The 19,022-nt window shown below is 51.7% G+C and overlaps 1 protein-coding gene across 1 annotated transcript; it reads left to right on the plus strand.

Annotated features, from left to right (window-relative positions):
• SLC12A9 (solute carrier family 12 member 9) lies at positions 1–19,022 on the plus strand. Its single transcript, XM_070766830.1, has 14 exons — positions 1–117; positions 821–1,086; positions 1,657–1,791; positions 2,963–3,094; positions 3,219–3,509; positions 3,986–4,093; positions 4,173–4,284; positions 4,534–4,691; positions 4,791–4,873; positions 8,887–9,011; positions 11,667–11,859; positions 13,009–13,183; positions 15,685–15,831; positions 16,998–19,022. The coding sequence occupies exons 2-14, from the start codon at positions 855–857 to the stop codon at positions 17,888–17,890; spliced, it is 2,784 nt and encodes a 927-aa protein (XP_070622931.1). The 5' UTR covers positions 1–117; positions 821–854; the 3' UTR covers positions 17,891–19,022.

The following is a 19,022-nucleotide window of genomic DNA, read 5'->3' on the forward strand; positions in this document are numbered from 1 at the left end:
ACCCCTCCCGGCAGCATCGGAGCTCCGGGCCGAAGGATGCGGGCGGCGGTCGAGGGGCCTGGCCGGCCCGGTCACATGCCGAACCCGTGACGAGCAGCGCAGAGCCGGAGCGAGCAGGTGGGTCGAGCCCCCTCCCCACTCCCCTCCCTCCCTCCCTCCCGATGGGGCCATCCCCCTCCACGCCCCTTCCCCACCTGCAGCAGCCCGGGGAGGGAGGGAGGGAGGGAGGGGCGCCCACGGATCCCCCTCCCCTTTCCCTCTCCTCCCCCCCGGGAAGATAGACGCTCTCTGAACAAGGAGGCTCCACCAAAGAGCCCTTCCCCCCCGGAAGTCTGCCTTGGGAAGGGGGGGCTCCCTCAGGGAGGGGGCAGGAGAGCTCCCCCTACCCACTTTCTTCCCTTCAGTTGGGGGGCATCCCCCTCGAGGCCCCCTCCCCACTCGGGAGGTGGGGGCTCCCTCTTGCAGAGGAGGGCAATGAGAGCCCTCCCCTCCCCCCTCCTGGGCAGACAGACTCCATCAAAGAGCCCCCCCCACCCCCACCCCTCCAGAAGTCTGTCTTGGGGAGGGGGGATGCAAGAAGCCCCCCTTCATGTTTTAGGGGGTGCAGGGAGACCCCATTCGTGCCTTGGGGAGGGGGGGCACAAGGAAACTCCCTCTTCTTACCTGAGCAGATAGACTCCCTCTGAACAGAGAGGCTTTATCAAAGAGCCCCCCCTCACCCCTAAAAGGGGAGGGAAACACAAGCAAACCGAGTTGTGTGTGTGTGTGTGTGTCTGCCTCTGACCACCCCCTCTTTTTTCTCCCGCCCCCCTCCCCACAGATAAGGGCCTCGCAACCCCCCTCCCTTCCAGGCCATGTCCACTGAGAGCTCCCCACTGCTCAGCTACCGGCTCTTTGGGGCCTCTGGGGAGGCGGAGATGGCTGGGGTCGGCCAGGAAGAGGCGCCCCTGGTGGTGGGCTCGGGGTCCAGCGGTTCCAGTTCCGGCGGAGGGACCCCCGACCCGGCTCGGCAGCTCTCCACGTTCTTCGGGGTGGTGGTGCCCACCGTCCTGTCCATGTTCAGCATCGTGGTCTTCATGCGAGTCGGTAAGGTTGTGGGACCTCATGGGACCATCTAGTCCAGCCCCTACTGCCCTCTCAGAAGAAACACCCCCCCATACACACACACACTAAATTGGATCAGACAAGAGTCAGAAAGGACCTGGTGGGGTCATCTAGTCCAACCCCATTACAGACACAGGAGAGACCCCCCCCCCACTAAATTGTATCAGATTAATGAGTGGGAAGGAACCTCGTGGGGTCATCTAGTCTGACCTCCACTGCCCAAGCAGGAGAGACCCCCCACCCACTTTCACCTCTCATCCAGTCAGGTTAACAAGAGTCAGAGAGGACCATGTGGGGTCACCTTGTCCAGCCCCATTGCACAAGCAGGAGAACCCCCCCCCCCCAATTAAATCGAACCAGATTAACAAGAATGGGAAGGGCCTCGTGGGGTCATCTAGTCCAACCCCCACTGCACAAGCAGGATGGCCCTTAACATCTGCTTCCACCTAGGGTCCAGCCCAAATTCCCTCTTTGGGGTGGGGGGAGACTTCCCAGCAGGGGGAGGAGCTCAGAGCTTACCCCCCCCTCTCCCCCTCCCCGATCTTCCCACAGGCTTCGTGGTGGGCCACGCGGGCTTCCTGCAGTCGCTGCTGATGCTGGTGGTCGCCTACGTCATCATCTCCCTGACGGTCCTCTCGGTCTGCGCCATCTCCACCAACGGAGCCGTCAAGGCCGGGGGGGCTTACTGTATCCTTTGCGGATTCTGAACCCCCCCCCCCACCAAGGGGCTGAGATTGGGGGGGGTGGCAGCAGTGAAAGATGCCGGGGGGCGGAGAATCCAGGTGTGGGCAATCTGTCCTTCCAGCTGTCTCCCATCCCAGGTACCAGCCAGGTGTAGTCTTCCTTCCTTCCTTCTTTTCCTTCCCTTCCCTTCCTTCCTTCACTTTCTTTCTTCCTTTCTCCCTCCCTTCTTCCTTCCTCTCCTTCTTCTTCTTTCCCTCCCCCTTCCTTCCTTCCCTCCCTCCCTCCCTCCCCACCATCCCAACGCCAGATGGTGCAGATGCAGGAGATGTGTGGCCCATGGGATTTGTGCTCCTTTGGAAGGAAAGCATCTCACGTAGGATGTCAAGCTGGTGCAGAAGCTGGTGATGAATTAATGGCTTGCCACCCTATCTGCAGAAGGCCTGATGTTGATGGGCACTTGAGAGGGGGGATTTTCACGAGGGAACAGATGCAGCCACAAAGCATTCATTCGAGGGGTTCAAGGCCATCCTGTGCCCACCCACCTGGGTGGAAGCAGAAGGAAGACCGACCATGCTGGCACAATCTGAGTGGACTACGTGACAAGTTTGTGGGTGGGGGGAACAAGGGATGTGAACTTTCAACTGGGTGGGAAACTCAGATCCAGGCTTCCCGGCCTAGGTGCCAGGATGGCTCTGGAAATAAATTGGAGCATTGAGGAGCCCTGTGACTCGGACTCTGATGTAGCTCAGATGCTACCTGGACCCTTGACAGCCAGGAATGAAGGCCTCTCTTTCAACTTGAAGAGGGGCAGCATATAAATCCAATTAATAAATAAAATATACACCAGATTAATTCAGCAGTTCTTGCCGACAAACACCCCTCCCAACTGCATCTCCTTTAAATTCCATCCCCAGGTGTGCCTTGTGACTGACTTAGCTTGGATTCTACCTGGAACCTTGACAGAAGGAGTGGGGGGCTGCCCAGATGGGAAGAAAGTTGGGGGGCACTCTGGGGTCACCAATCCCCCCCAAAAGTCTGGTACAAGGAAGGGACCCTCAACGTTCGGCATCTCTGACTCGCCCTATGTCGGGTGGCCATTTGGTTCACCTTCCTTGAGAACCTTTGCATGTGTATGTTGTTTTTACGGAAACTTTGCCTTAACTGCACCCCCCAGTCATGATCAGCCGGACTCTGGGTCCCGAGTTCGGGGGCAGCATCGGCCTCATGTTCTACCTGGCCAACGTCTGCGCCTGCGGCGTCTACGTCCTCGGGCTGGTGGAAGCCATTTTGGATGTTTTTGGAGCAGGTGGGCTTCCAGCCATGGGGGAGGGGTTGGAGCGCAGTGCGTGTGCAGCTGCCTGTCCCGTTGTGCTCCGAACATGGGTGCAAATCTCCTCCTGAAGACCCCCCCCTCTCTCTTCCTGGCCCAGATGGATCTGACCCACCGGGCCTGAAGACCCTCCCTCAGGGCTACCTCTACAGCTTCCTCTACAGCTCGGTGGTGCTGTTGCTATGCTTGCTGGTGTGCCTGGTGGGCGCGCACATCTACTCCCGCGCAGCCTTCTTCATCTTCCTCCTGGTCAACCTGGTCCTCGTCACCATCTTCGTCAGCTTCTTCACCGTCTCCCCACGAGAGATCACCATCTCCCATGGCCGCAACCACACCTTCAACGCCTCCTTTACGGGCTTCAACATCTCCACCCTCAGGGACAACATGTATGGTAGGGAGGGGCCCTTCAGATGGGTTGGCAAGGAGGGAGGACAAGGGCCGGATAGGGATGGAGTGGTGCAGTGGTCTAGAAGTGGAGTTCTCGCCTCACACTCAGGAGTTCGATCCTAGGTAGAGGCAGATATTTCTGTCTCCGGACACACTGAGAATATGTCTGCTGATCAAAACTCCTCATCGGCAACAGGGAATGGTGTCAGGCCATGAAAAAACCCTGCTGGCCCCCTTAGGTTGCCCAGATTTCACTCCAATGTGAGGGATTGTGGGGTCATTAAATGAAGATGATGTCCCCTGAGCCGGGGAGAGGGATCTACGGCAGCATCAGCAGGGGCTGCCCGGTGACAATACTGGGCGACCTGTGGCAAGGTGAAGAAGCCATGGGGAGGTAGAACACAGGGCTGTATGCAGCTGTGGGACAGAGGCAGCTGTGCCCTCCCCCCGATAGCCTGTATCTTTCCCCTCCCCACGTAGCCATGTACTCGCAGGATTACACTACCAACAACATGATGTCTTTCGCCACGGTCTTTGCCGTCATGTTCAACGGTTGCACCGGCATCATGGCCGGCTCCAACATGTCAGGTGAGGTGCGGAAGGCCCTGGGGGAGGGGCTTGGGGTCCGTTGGGCAGACGGGGGGGGTAACTGCGTCGATTCTTGCAGGGGAGCTGAAGAACGCTAGTGCCGCCATCCCCAAGGGGACGATTGTGGCCGTCCTGTACACCTTCATCATCTACTTCTTCCTTTTCTTCATGACCGGCTTCACCTGCGAGAGGTGAGTGGCTACAGGTGGCCCAGAGTGTGAGGGCAGGTGGCAAGCGCCTCCTGCCCTCGCTCTCGGCTGCAGATGTCCAGGCAAATGGACTGAGGGCTGGCGTTGGGGTGGAGCAGTGGGGTCAGACGTGACAGGAAGAATCGGGGGAGAGGCCGTCTATGGGTGAGGTGTGTTGGGTAGTGGGTTGCTGGCAGGGGGTGGAGCCTGCACCCACCTCCCACATTGGTGTGTCACCGTCTTCCCCGCCAGGGCCCTCCTGAAAGGCGACTACGGCTTCTTCCGGTCCATCAACGTCTGGCCGCCCTTCGTGCTGATGGGCATCTACTCCGCCTCGCTTTCGGCTTCCATGAGCAACCTGATTGGTGCTTCTCGCATCCTTCACGCTCTGGCCAAGGATGACCTCTTCGGTGAGTGAACTCCTCTCGGCCGCAAAGCCCCATTGGTGGACCCTCCCCTCCTCCTCCCAGCCAGGGAGGTCCATTCCCTGCTTCATTCTCTCCTCGCAGGGATTGTCCTGGCTCCGGCTAAGATTGTCTCCCGAGGCGGCAACCCATGGGTGGCCGTCCTCTACACCTGGGGTCTCGCACAGGTAAGCCCCCCCCCCCCCCAATCTAAGAACCAAGAATAACAGATGCAGTTAGTTACCATAATTTTCAGAGTATAAGACGGAACTTTTTACCCTCCATGATAGGATAAAAATTTGTGTGCATCTATTTTTTTTTTGCAATTTTAAATCCCCCCCCAATAATCCATCCATTAATCCATATAATAATAATAATAATAATAATAATAATAATAATAATAATAATAATAATAATAATTTATTTGTATGCCACCCCTCTCTGAGGATTTGGAGCGGCTCATAACAAGTAAAAACATCATATATAAATCCAGTATTAAAAGTTTTAAAAACCCCTATTAAAAAACAATCCTACAACCCAAACACACTATACATAAAGTCAAGACAGCTAGGGATATATCAATTTCTCCATGCCTGACAACATAGATGGGTTATATACGGACATATACAGTGCCATCAAATGTAACAATACAGTAAACACCTGCTTCTATATTTTGTAAATCATTCATATATTCTTAACCTGTAAAACAATTTATTGTGGGTACATTTTCCTAAAGTTATCGTGCTTCTAAAAAACCTAAAATTATATATCTAATTTTGTCTTCTGGGATGCCTACCAATTAATTTTAAACAATTTCCCCCCAAAATTATTATTTTAATTATTATTTCATTATTAAATTGTTTGCTTAATTTACCAAGATGGTTACTATTTCTGGTTAATATGCCTTTTAATTTTAAGCCAGATTTGCTTATTATCCTTTTATTATTTTTAAAATAATTTTTAAAATTAATTTTTAATTAAACATTCGTCGTCCCCCCCAATTTTATTGTAACCAAATGCCCCATTAAAAACAATACTGATTGATGGAAGTTGCTGGCAATCCCATGTGCTGAAATGACAGTGAAACTAATGCTTCATGGAGGCAAATTGCTGGCGGGGGGAGGCAGAGGCAGGATTTTATTTTCTGGTGCTAATCAGAACTGTGCTGAAATCGGCTGTTTGTCGTTTGCCGCAAGGAAGTAATAATAATAATAATAATTAATAATAATAATTTATTAGATTTGTATGCTGCCCTTCTCCGCAGACTCGGGGTGGCTCACAACAATAATAAACAGTGTACTGTAAACAAATCTAATATTTAAAAGAAAAAAATATCTAAAAACCCATTATATAAAAAACATAAAACACAAGCATACCATACATAAAACTATATAACCCTGGGGGAAATATCTCAATTCCCCCATGCCTGGCGGTATAGGTGGGTCTTAAGCAATTTATGAAAGACAATGAGGGTGGGGGCAGTTCTGATCTCTGGGGGAAGTTGATTCAAGAGGGCCGGAGCCGCCACAGAGAAGGCTCTTTCCCTGGGGCCCGCCAGACAACATTGTTTAGTCGACGGGACCCGGAGAAGGCCAACTCTGTGGGACTTTATCGGCCGTTGGGATTCAGAAGATGGTCTCAGAGGCATTCTGGTCCGATGCCATGAAGGGCTTTATAGGTCATTACCAACATTTTGAATTGTGACTGGAAACTGATCGGCAGCCAGTGCAGGCCACGGAGTGTTGGAGAAATGTGGGCGAACCTAGGTAAGCCCACAATAGCTCTCTCAGCTGCATTCTGCACGATCTGAAGTTTCTGAACACTTTTCAGAGGTAGCCCCATGTAGAGAACGTTGCAGTAGTCAAACCTCGAGGTGATGAGGGCATGAGTGACTGTGAGCAATGTCCCGCTGTCCAAATAGGGCCGCAACTGGTGCACCAGGCAAACTTGTGCGAATGCCCTCCTTGCAACAGCCAAAAGATGATGTTCCAATGTCAGCTGTGGATCAAGGAGGAGGCCCAAGTTGCGGACCCTTTCTGAGGAGGGCAATAATTTCTCCCCCCCCAAGGGTAATGGACGGACAGATGGAATTGTCCTTGGGAGGCAAGACCCACAGCCACTCCGTCTTGTTGGGTTTGAGTTTGAGCTTGTTGATACCCATCCAGGCCCCAACAGCCTCCAGGCACTGGCACATCACTTCCACTGCTTCGCTGACTGGACATGGGACGGAGATGTATAACTGGGTATCATCAGCATACTTATGATAGCTCACCCCATGCCCCTGGATGATCTCACCCAGCGGTTTCATGTAGATATTGAATAGCAGGGGGGAGAGGACCGACCCCTGAGGCACCCCACTCCCAACCCCTCCAGCCAGCACAGAAGGATTCCATGGTCAATGGTATCGAAAGCCGCTGAGAGGTCAAGAAACACCAGGACAGGGGACAAGCCCCTGTCCTGGGCCCACCAGAGATCATCCATCAGTGCAACCAAAGCAGTTTCCGGGCCTGAAGCCAGACTGTTGAGGGCCTAGATAATCGGCTTTTTCCAAGGACCGCTGGAGTTGGAGCGCCACCACCTTCTCAACAACCTTCCCCATAAAGGGGAGGTTGGAGACTGGACAGTAGTTATTAAGTACGGCTGGGTCCAGGGAAGACTTCTTGAGGAGAGGGCGCACAAGTGCCTCCTTATAAGGAGCCAGAAAGTACCCCCTCCCCAAGGAAGCGTTGACAATCTCTTGGACCCAGCTCTGGGTCATCTCCCTGCTGGCCAAAACCAGCCAGGAGGGACATGGATCCAGTAAGCAGGTGGCAGAACTCTCAGCTCCAATGGCCTTGTCTACTTCATCAGGTGTTGCCAAGTCAAACTCCCCCCAGACAGATGGACAAGGATGGGCCTCAGTCACCTCGACTGACTCGTTGTCATCCGACACTGCTATCCAATCGGAGTCGAGGTCCGGCCGGATCCGAGTGACTTTATCAGTGAAAAACGAGTTAAACTCCTCTGCACTGCTCTGCAAGGGCTCCCCAACTCCCCCCTGATTCAAAAGGGAGTGGGTCTCCCTAAACAGAGCGGCCGGGCGGGATTCCACTGATGCAATCAAGGCGGCATGATATGCGCATCTTGCCGCCTTGAGCGCCACTTTGTAAGTCTTAATATGAGCTCTTACAAGTGTTCGGTTGGATTCGGATTTACTCTTCGTAAGTCGATAACACCTTTTTTTTAAAGACTTCTTTCTTCCTTTCTTTCTTATTCATTCATTCATTCATTCATTTGACTTTTACGCCACCCCTCTCTGAGGACTCAGGGCAGCTTACAACATATGAAATAACAATATACAACATCCTAAATCCAATTAATAACTAACAACCTAAAAAGCCAAAGACCATAAAAACACTCACACCCATTCAATCCACTAACTCGCATAGCTTTCGTTGGCCTGGGGGGCAGTAGCCTAGTAGCCCCAAGTTTGGTGACATAAATGAATTTTGAGACGCTTTATTATTGTTCCAAACAACTTGACAAAACAAAGAAGCTTTTTTAAAAATAAATGCTCGATCTGAAGAGGCCCAGCACTATTGCACCTTCTTTTTAAATAGCGGAGAATAACTATACTTACAGAAATCCACATCAATTTTAAGAAGCATCTGTAACAAGTATAATCTGAAATGCAGCAGTGTCCTGCCTCAGAATTAAGATAAGGCAGCTGAGTGAAACCCTGACTTGTTAGAAGTAGATCTGCTTAAATAATTGGGAGCAGTGAGTGTGACTACATTTAAGGAAACTTTCTGGCATTGATATACTGCCATCATGTACGTTTCTCCCATTTCTTTGCCCTTCCATATGGGTCAGGCACACAGCCACAGAAATACACGGAAACAGTGTATATCGTTTGTGCTGTTTGCTGGAAGCCAAATTGCTGGGAGACAGAGACAGATTTCTACCCCCATATTTATCTTCCTCCCCCTAAACTAAGGTGTCTCTTATACTCCGAAAAATACAGTAGTTTTCTTTAGCCTTCATCTATCGCTGGGGGTCTCCAAATGTAGCAAGACTCCATTAAGACATCTGGATTTCAACTCCCAGAATTCCCCAGCCAGCAAGCACAAGGCAACCCACCTGCCGGCTGGGGGGGGGGGCTGCGGTGGCTTTGGTGGGTTCTCCTCCCCCTCCCCTTTTTAAGGACCTCTGCCTTCCGCAGCTGGTGCTCCTGGTCGGGAAACTCAACACCATTGCGGGCATCGTCACCGTCTTCTACCTGGTCGCCTATGCTGCCGTGGACCTGGCCTGCCTGGCGCTCGAGTGGGCCTCGGCCCCCAACTTCCGGTGGGTGCAGCTTCCCCAGAGGGAGGAGGGGGAGGGCACAGGGGGGGAGTCTGCGGGTTCAGCTGGGCCCTCCAATCGGAGAAGAGATGGAGAGGGAGGGACCTTAGCTTGACATCAGTTGTAGTTAAAATGATGGAGACTCTACTCAAAAAGAGGATAAATCAGCACCTAAAAAACAATAACTTATTGGACCCAAATCAGCATGGCTTTACTGAAGGCAAATCATGTCAGACTAATCTCATTGATTTCTTTGACTATGTCACAAAGGTGTTGGATGAAGGTGGTGCCGTGGATATTGCCTATCTGGACTTCAGCAAAGCCTTTGATACGGTTCCACATAAAGAGCTGATAGATAAATTAGTGAAGATTGGACTTAATCCCTGGATAGTTCAGTGGATTTCAAGCTGGCTGAAGCGTAGACATCAGAGAGTTATTGTTAATGGCGAGTATTCTGAGCAGAGACAGGTTACAAGCGGTGTGCCACAAGGGTCTGTTCTGGGTCCTATTCTTTTTAATATGTTTGTGAGTGACATAGGGGAAGGTTTGGTAGGGACGGTTTGCCTATTTGCCCATGACTCTAAAGTGTGCAATAGGGTTGATATTCCTGGAGGGGTCTGTAATATAGTAAATGATTTAGCTTTACTAGATAAATGGTCAAAGCAATGGAAACTGCAGTTTAATGTTTCCAAATGTAAAATAATGAAGAGAAGGATTTAGGGGTAGTGATTTCTGACAGTCTCAAGATGGGTGAGCAGTGTGGTCAGGCAGTAGGAAAAGCAAGTAGAATGCTTGGCTGCATAGCTAGAGGTATAACAAGCAGGAAGAGGGAGATTGTGATCTCCTTATATAGAGTGCTGATGAGACCACATTTGGAATAATACTGTGTCCAGTTCTGGAGACCTCACCTACAAAAAGATATGGATAAAATTGAACGGGTCCAAAGACAGGCTACAAGAATGGTGGAAGGTCTTAAGCATAAAACTTATCAGGAAAGACTTTATGAACTCAGTCTGTATAGTCTGGTGGACAGAAGGGAAGGGAGGGACGTGATCGAAACATTTACCGTATTTTTCGGTGTATAAGATGCAACTAGATTTTAGAGGAGGAAAACAAGGAAAAATTATTCTGAACCAAATGGTGTAGTATTACATATTGTTTAATAAAATACCAGTGTAGGAGAATACCTTTTAAAACCATGTACACTTTTTACAAACTTCAAACTTGACAGTTTCAAGACTTGTGGACTTCAACTGCCAGAATTCCTCCTTCAGTCATAGTAGCTCAGAAATGGGAGTTGAAGTCCACAAGCCTTAAACTCGCCAGATTTGAAGACCCTTGCACTCCTACCTCAGGGGTCTTCAAAGCTTCACTGAGGCCATGGCACTTGTCCCGGTGCCCCCAATGCAGAGACCTACTTCCCCCCAGAGACGGGCGCTTCCCCCGTGGCTCAAGCGGTTACATCCCTGCGAGGACCATGGGGAAGCAGGTGTGTGGGAAGGTCTCAGGCTCTGACTACCTCCGCCTCCCTTGCGACATCCTGAGATTGGGAGCGGAAACGACGGGACTGCCCTCCTGGTGCCCTAGGAGCTCTGCTGCTGACGCGGCGGCTCATCTCCACAGGCTACTTGCCCCTCCAGGGTTTGATGTAAGGATGCCGCGAAGGGACAAATAGCGAGCGGATGGATCGGCCCGGCCTTCGCCCTTCCAACATGGGGAGGATGGGAGGCTGCTGTTTTCGCTGCCGCCGCTGCTTCTAATGGAGTCTGAGGCAAACGGGCAGCGCTGCGTTCTCGTCAGATCCGCTTCATCCTTCCTCCTCAGCCACCCCTCTTCGGAGGGAACCAAAACCCGGGCGGCTGAGGAGGAAGGAGGAAGCGGATCTGACGGGAACACAGCGCTGCCCGTTTGCCTCAGACTCCATTAGAAGCAGCGGCGGCGGAAGTAGCAGCCTCCCGTCCACCCCTTGAAGTGAAAAGGTGCGTCTTATACATTGACAAATACGGTAAATATGTTCAAGGGTTAAATAAGGTCCAGGAGGGAAGTGTTTTTAATAGGAAAGTGAACACAAGAACAAGGGGACACAATCTGAAGTTAGTTGGGAGAAAGATCAAAAGCAACATGAGAAAATATTATTTCACTGAAAGAGTAGTAGATGCTTGGAACAAACTTCCAGCAGACGTGGTTGGTAAATCCAGTCACTGAATGTAAACATGCCTGGGATAAACATAGATCCATTGTAAGATAAAATACAGGAAATAGTATAAGGGCAGACTAGATGGACCAGGGGGGCTTTCTCTGCCGTCAGACTTCTGTGTTTCTATGACCTTAAAAGCCATATATCCATCTCTCTCTCCCTCTCCCTCCTTCCCTCTTTCTTCCTTCCTTCCTTTCCTTTTTCTTTCTTTCTTTTTCTTTTATTTTCTTCTTTATTTTTTTTCTCTTTTTCTTTTTTCTTTCTTTCTTTCTGTCATTTCCTTTCATTCCTTCTTTCTTTCTGTTTCTTTTTTCTTTCTGTCTTTTCCTTTTCTTTCTTTCATTCCTTTCTTTTTTCCTTTTGTTCTATCTGCTTTTCCTTTCTTTCTTTCTTTCTTTCTTCCCTTCTTCCTTTTTTCTTCCCTTTCTCCCTCCCTCCCTCTCTCCCTTCCGTCTCCACAGTCCCACCTTCCAGCTGTTCTCCTGGCACACCTGCCTGCTTGGCATCGTCTCCTGCCTGGTGATGATGTTCCTGATCAGTCCGGCCGGGGCCTCGGGGAGCCTGGGGCTGATGCTGCTCCTGCTGGGCTTCATCCACCTGCGCTCGGCTGCCTCCTCCTGGGGCTACATCAGCCAGGCGCTCATCTTCCACCAGGTGCGACACGGGACGGGAGCCAGGCGCCCTGAGTCTCTGGAGGAGGGCGGCCTAGAGATCTAAAGAGAGAGAAGGAGAGAGAGAGAGAGAGAGAGACACACACACAGACAGACAGGCAGAAAGGTAGGTAGATAGGTAGGTAGAGATAGATAGATAGATAGATAGATAGATAGATAGATAGATAGATAGATAGATAGATAGATAGATAGATAATAGATATGGATAGATAGATAGATAGATAGATAGATAGATAGATATGAATAGATAGGTAGATAGATGGATGGATGGATGGATGGATGGATAGAGAGAGAGAGAGAGAGATGAATAGATAGGTAGATGGATGGATGGATAGATAGATAGATAGATAGATAGATAGATAGATAGATAGATAGATAGATAGATAGATTCAGTAGATTGATAGATACAATAGATAGATGGAGGGAGGGAGGGAGGGAGGGATGAGTAAGTAGATATGAATAGATAGGTAGATAGATAGATAGAGACATAGAGACAGACAGACAGAAAGGTAGGTAGGCAGGTAGGTACAAATAGACAGACAGGTAGGTAGATATAAATAGATACAGGTAAGTTGGTAGGTAGGTAGATATAAATAGATTAGACAGACAGACAGATAGAGAGAGATGATAGATGATTGATAGAAAGAGAGAGAGAAAGATTAGATGGCTAGATTAATAAGAGAGAGAGAAATCCAAATAAATAAATCTGTCTCATATTCATGACCCGCGGGTCAAACGATCCCTTCTGACAAGCAACGCCAAGGGGCAAGCCACGTTTCTCTTAACAACCATATTCCTAACAACAATTGTGGTGATTCCCTTAACAATTGCAGCAAGGAAGGTCCCTAAATGAGGACCCAGATTGTTGGGGGGGGGGGCATATGCCAACTCCGTAAACTGCTCAGAGAGGGCCGTAAAGCACTGTGAACCGCTAAATGGGAACAAAACCCACTCAACGGCGGTCTCACTCAGCAACAGAAACGTTGCGCTCCGCTGTGGTTGTAAGTCAAGGAGAAGCAGATGTCGAGTGCATTGCAAGCTGAAGGCCGGGGGGGGGGGATGTCTACCGTGGGGCTAACGGTGTGTGTGTGTGTGTCTTCCACTCTTCTTCCTCCCCCAACCCTCCAAAAAGGTCCGGAAGTATCTGTTGCTGCTCGACATCCGCAAGGACCACGTCAAGTTTTGGCGGCCGCAGATCCTGCTGATGGTGGCCAACCCGCGTGGTGGAGCCCAGCTGATGAGGTTCATCAACCACCTGAAGAAAGGGGGCCTCTTCGTCCTGGGCCACGTGGAGATCGGGGACCTCGGTAGGGCTCTGCGGACTCCCGGTGGGCTCCACTTCCACGGGACGTCACGGATCCCGTGTCTTTCATTCCCCTTTAACAGAGATGGATCGCTACCAGAATGGTGAGGTACCAAGCTCCGGTAGCGATTTTCAGGGCGCGCACGCTGCTGCCCTTCCCCGACACGCACCTGTGCGAGATTTGGCTTCTGCACATGTTTAGCAAGTGAAATCCCGTGTGAAGATGCTTGCGCAAAATGAGGGTGTGCCTTATAGGTCTGTTGTGTGGATGTTGGATGGTTCAGGTGGGAAATTGTGGCGGGTTCTTTTGGATGGTTATGTATGTTGAGATTGGTCTTTGGCGTCATACGAATCTCGTTGCATGGGCATATTATGTATATACAATGACAATAAAGTATTCATTATTATTATAATACTTAATATAATATAATTATAATTAATAATTTATTAGTTTTGTATGCCACCTCTCTCCGAGGACTCGGAGCGACTCACAACAAAACATCATCTACAAATCCAATGTTAAAACAGTTTTTAAAACCCCTATTAAAAACAATCATACAACCCAAACACACCATACATAAAGTCAAGACAGCTAAGGATATAAAAATTCCTCCATGCCTGGCGATATAGATGAGTTTTCAAAAGTTTGTGAAAGGCAAGGAGGGTGGGGGCAATCCTAATCTCTGGGGGGAGCTGATTCTAGAGGGCCGGGGCCGCCACAGAGAAGGCTCTTCCCAAAACAGCATTGTTTTGTCGATGGGACACGGAGAAGGCCAATTCTGTGGGACCTAATCAGTCGCTGGGATTCGTGCGGCAGCATGCGGTCCCGGAGGTATTCTGGTCCGATGCCATGTAGGGCTTTATAGATCATAACCAACACTTTGAATTGTGACCATAAACTGATGGGTAGCCAGTGCAGGCTGCGGAGTGATGACGAAACATGGACATATCTAGGAATGCCCATGACTGCTCTCGCAGCTGCATTCTGCACGATCTGAAGTTTCCGAACACTTTTCAAAGGTAGCCCCATGTAGAGAGCATTACAGTAGTCGAACCTCGAGGTGATGAGGGCATGAGTGACTGTGAGCAATGACCCCCGGTCCAAGTAGGGCCGCAACTGGTGCACCAGGCGAATCTGGGCAAACGCCCCCCTCGCCACAGCTGAAAGATGGTTCTCTAATGTAAGCTGTGGATTGAGGAGGACGCCCAAGTTGCGGACCCTCTGCGAGGGGGTTAATAATTCCCCGCCCCCCCGGGTGGTGGATGGACAGATGGAATTGTCCTTGGGAGGCAAGACCCACAGCCACTCCGTCTTGTCTGGGTTGAGCTTGAGTCTGTTGATACCCATCCAGACCACAACAGCTTCCAGGCACCGGCACATCATTTCCACTGCTTCGTTGACTGGACATGGGGTGGAGATGTAGAGCTGGGTATCATCTGCATATTAATGATACCTCACCCCATGTCCTTGGATGATCTCACCCAGCAGTTTCATGTAGATATTAAATAGCAGGGGGGAGAGGACTGACCCCTGATCTCCTGGACCCAGCTCCGTGTCACCTCCCTGCTGGCCGAAACCAGCCAAGAGGGACATGGATCTAGCATACAGGTGGCAGAACTCACAGCTCCAATGGCCTTGTCCACTTCATCAGGTGTCACCTGGTCAAACTCCTCCCAGACAGATGGACAAGGACAGGCCCCAGTCACCTCGACTGGCTCATTGTCAGCCGACACTGCAGTCCAATCGAAGTCAAAGTCCGGGTCACCCTGAACAGAGGGTTTATTTATTTGATTATTTAATGCCGCCCTTCTCCTTAGACTCAGGGTGGCTTACAACATGTTAGCAATAGCACTTTTTAAAAACTGAGCCAGCCTGTTGCCCCCACAATCCTCCTTTGACCCACCTCGGGAGGGTGGGAGGATGAGTCAACCTTGAGCCGCTGATGAGATTTATTATTTAGCGCGAGCATCTTCACCCTCATCTGAGTGGAGGGGTTTGAATGTTGTTTGGTGCTGGGAGCACAGATCACTGAGCACTGTGTGTTATGTAGTGTGCATGCACATACATCATTATTTTAAAAATCCATTAAAATCTACTATAATTTTTTTTAAGAAAAAAGAGAATATACTCGTGCAAGTGAGATTTCGCTGATTTTCGCCAAAGCAAAAATATCTGCGAAAATTGCCAAAATATCGTTCGGCGTGCACATCCTCCAACAAGATTTCACTTGGTACACATGTGCGGAAGCTAAATCTCATGCCCACGGGCGCACACATGCCTGCCAGATGCCTGCACCCCCACGACAGCCTGGAACGGTGTCCCGGTAGGGCCCAAGACGGAGGGAGGGCCCGGAACAGGGGCTTGTCCTCTGTCCTGGTGCTTCTTGACCTCTCAGCGGCTTTCGATACCATCGACCATGGTATCCTTCTGCGCCAGCTGGAGGGGTTGGGAGTGGGAGGCACTTCGCTGCCTTGTCACTGCAACGTTTGCTGTTTCTCCCGTAGACACGATGCCCTCGGACCCCGTCCAGGCCCACTACAACTTCTGGCTCAGCCTGGTGGACAAACTCAATATCAAAGCCTTCGTGGACCTGACGTTGTCGCCTTCCGTGCGGCAGGGGACGCAGCACCTCCTCAGGATCACGGGCCTGGGTGAGGAGCCGGGGGTGAGTGGGTGGGCTGGAAGGTTGCCCCTTGAAGCCCCCCCCCCCCGTCCCACCCCATCCACAGATTGGCAGATTGTTTTTGGGGAAACCAAACCAATCCGTTCATTCATATCCTGCCTTTATTTATCTGTTTTTTTAATGCATGAACGACGGTGCAAAACATACCTGGTGCTCCTCCCTCCTCTTATCTCCCCACAACCACCAGCCTGCGAGACGGGTCGCGCCCAATTGGTTCAAAGTCACCCAGCTGGCTTTCCTGCCTAAAGTGGGACTAGAACTCCTAATCTCCTAGTTTTTAAGCCGGAGCCTTCGCCACTGGGCCAAACCTTGCCACAGGATGGCTTCCTGGGCCCCGATTGGTAGCCCCTCTCGGCACCTCCAGTAGAAGAAGGGGGGAAGCCAGTGGGGGCACTACGGAGGCGGGAGAGAAATTCCTCCGTTGACGTGGGGTGGAGCCTTCGGTCACACTAAGCCAGGCTGCCCTCACTCCAGAGACCAAAATATTGGCAGGGTCCCCAAGGGAAACCTGGATTGTTAACTCTGGTCGGCAGCCATTACTGCTGCTGCCAGTGCGCTGCGCACGCTGCGTCAGTTCTCATGCGTGCACACGTCCTGGCTAGTTTTTGCTTCTGCGCATGTGCAGGAAGCAGAAATGTGCTGAAATCTCACGAGGGGACACACCTGAGAGATTTCGGCAGTTTTTTTGCTTCCACACATGCGCAGAAGCAAAAAATAGCTAAAATCTTGTGCATGCACACAAAGATTTTGCTCCTGCACATGCACACGAAGCAAAAACATGCTGGGACGTGCATGCACACATGCAAGAGAACCGAAGTTGCGTACAAAGTGCACCATTCACTATTGGTGTGCCATCCTCTCCCACAGTGTTTCCCAACCTTGGCAACATGGAGATATTTGGACTTCAACTCCCAGAATTCCCCAGCCAGCATTCTCCTGCATTCGCTGGCTGGGGGATTCTGGGAGTTGAAGTCCAAATATCTCCAAGTTGCCACGGTTGGGAAACCCTGCTCTCCCATACTAGTAGCAACCCACCACTGATGCTGGGGGCGGGGGAGGCTGGCTGGTCCTCCTTTTTTGGAAACCCCTCGGGCCAGCCGAGTCAACGTGGTTTGTGCCCTTCCTTGTCTGCAGGCGGGATGAAACCCAACACGCTGGTCCTGGGTTTCTACGACGACTGCGTGCCCGAGGATTACTTCCTGCAGGACCCGGCCTTCAGCCAAGCCCGAGAGAATGATGAGTTTGGGGTGGACCTTGCGGCCCTGCAAGCCCACTTCTCCCCCGTGCGGGTGACGGTGAACCAGCGGGCTCTGAAGCCCTCCGAGTACGTGGCCATTATCTCGGACGCGGTGAAGATGCATAAGAACGTGTGCCTGGCCCGCTATTTCCACCTGCTGGACAAGGACCTGCTCTCGTCCTCGGCTTCCAAAAAGCGGCTGGAAGGCCGCTACATCGACGTCTGGCCCCTCAACCTCCTGCGCCCCAACACGCCCACCTACGTGGACATCTGCAGCCTCTTCCTCCTCCAGATGGCCTGTATCCTCACCATGGTCAGCTCCTGGAAGGGCGCCCGGCTGCGTCTCTTCATCTGCGTGGAATCGGGGGACGTGGGCTGGGTGAGCAAGGAGAAGAAACTGCAGGAGCTGCTGACCAAGTTGAGGATCAAGGCCACCATCAAGATCGTGACCTGGGACCAGGTGGCCACCTTCCAGAGCCATGCCCAGCCTACAGGCCCCACGGAGCCAAGTCCTGCTGAGATTCAGGGCCCCCCAAAAGAGAAGCTCTTGGGGGAAACATTCCTGAACGCGGCCACCTTTCGAGTGACGGACGAGTACTTGACTTCGGTCAACGAGCTGCTGCGGAAGCAAGGCGGTCAGACGGCCGTGCGGTTCCTCTACCTGCCGCGGCCTCCCGCTGACACCTCTCAGTACGAGCGCTACCTGGAGCAGCTGGAGATTCTCACCACCGACCTGGGGCCCACCCTACTGATCCATGGGCTGACCCCTGTCACCTGCACTGAACTGTAAGCGGCCGGCAGCAGGCCCTGCATTCAGGACCGGCAGTGGTCCTAAACGCCTTGTCACAGACGAACAAAACGTGCCTTTGTCTCAGGGGCGGGGAGAGGAATGAGGAGGCCGGACATGTTTTGGCTAAAGAGATGTTTCTGGGGGAGGAGGAGGAGGAGGAGGCGAGGAGGAACAAGAACTGTGTGTTCTGCGGGATGCAAATGTCTTCCACTATTTTCGGGACAATTTTTGTGGGACCACATTGGGCAGAGTGACCCAGCCGGGAGAGCTTCCTGTGTGCCCCAGGAGGCTTTGAGCTCTCCTGCAGATTTCCAGATAGCCGGAAGCAATTTCCTCGATCCATTTCCTTGTGCCAGAGGACGAGTGGGCGCCAATATTCAACCAAAGGAAACACGTGGGCCTCTTTGGACTCCGAGGTGATTCCTCTTCCAACCCAGGCTCTCCGCACTGCCCATGTGTGGAATTACAACTCCCATCGTCGTGGGCCCCTCGAGGGCAACCGTGCTGGCAGGAACGACAGGATTTGAAGGGCAACCTACCACGAAGTGCATTGGGGGCAGTTTGGGTCAGGAAAACTTACGGGAAGCTTCTTGATATTGAGTTCACAGTGGGTCCGTTTCTGGGGCTGTTTCGAACCCAGGGCAGATCCATCCGGCTGGGACATTTTATGTGGTCCAAATGGTTGAAGCGACCCCTTGCAGAGGCTTTAGCCAAAGCGGTTCAGACGGAGCGAGTGTGGCCTCCTTTCCACTCTTCCTTCAGTTGGAGCAGAAGGGGTGGTCTGTGGGGGGACACCCTCCTGCACCCCAGTTCTCCCCCTGCCCTATGGTGAAGTCAGGACTGAAGCTCTTTCACGCCGTCCCCAGCCCTGGATGGGAGGGGGTGTTTCTCCCTCCGCCCGTGCCATTAGCATAGCAGATTAACAAGAAAAGGGGGATTTTTAATGATCTCCTGCAGCAGAGGCTTCTACTAACCACTAACTCGCCCAGGATTCAGCTGCCCTCTTGTGCCAGGCCGGAGTGGGGGAGGGTGCCTGGGAAAACTGGGTGTGGGGTCAGTAAGGGGAAGGGGGGTGGGGGAGAGTGGCTGCTCCTGCGGGAGAAACCTGGCCAATAAAAGTGAAACTGGAGGA

This window comes from Erythrolamprus reginae, chromosome Z (genome assembly GCF_031021105.1).
Source record: "Erythrolamprus reginae isolate rEryReg1 chromosome Z, rEryReg1.hap1, whole genome shotgun sequence".
Classification (NCBI taxonomy): domain Eukaryota; kingdom Metazoa; phylum Chordata; class Lepidosauria; order Squamata; family Dipsadidae; genus Erythrolamprus; species Erythrolamprus reginae.

Coding starts and splice junctions, on each gene's coding strand:
- SLC12A9 (XM_070766830.1), top strand. CDS start 855: ATGTCCACTGAGAGCTCCCCACTGCTCAGCTACCGGCTCTTTGGGGCC. Junction 3,095..3,218: donor TTTGGATGTTTTTGGAGCAG/GTGGGCTTCCAG, acceptor TTCCTGGCCCAG/ATGGATCTGACCCACCGGGC. Junction 9,012..11,666: donor GCCTCGGCCCCCAACTTCCG/GTGGGTGCAGCT, acceptor CCGTCTCCACAG/TCCCACCTTCCAGCTGTTCT.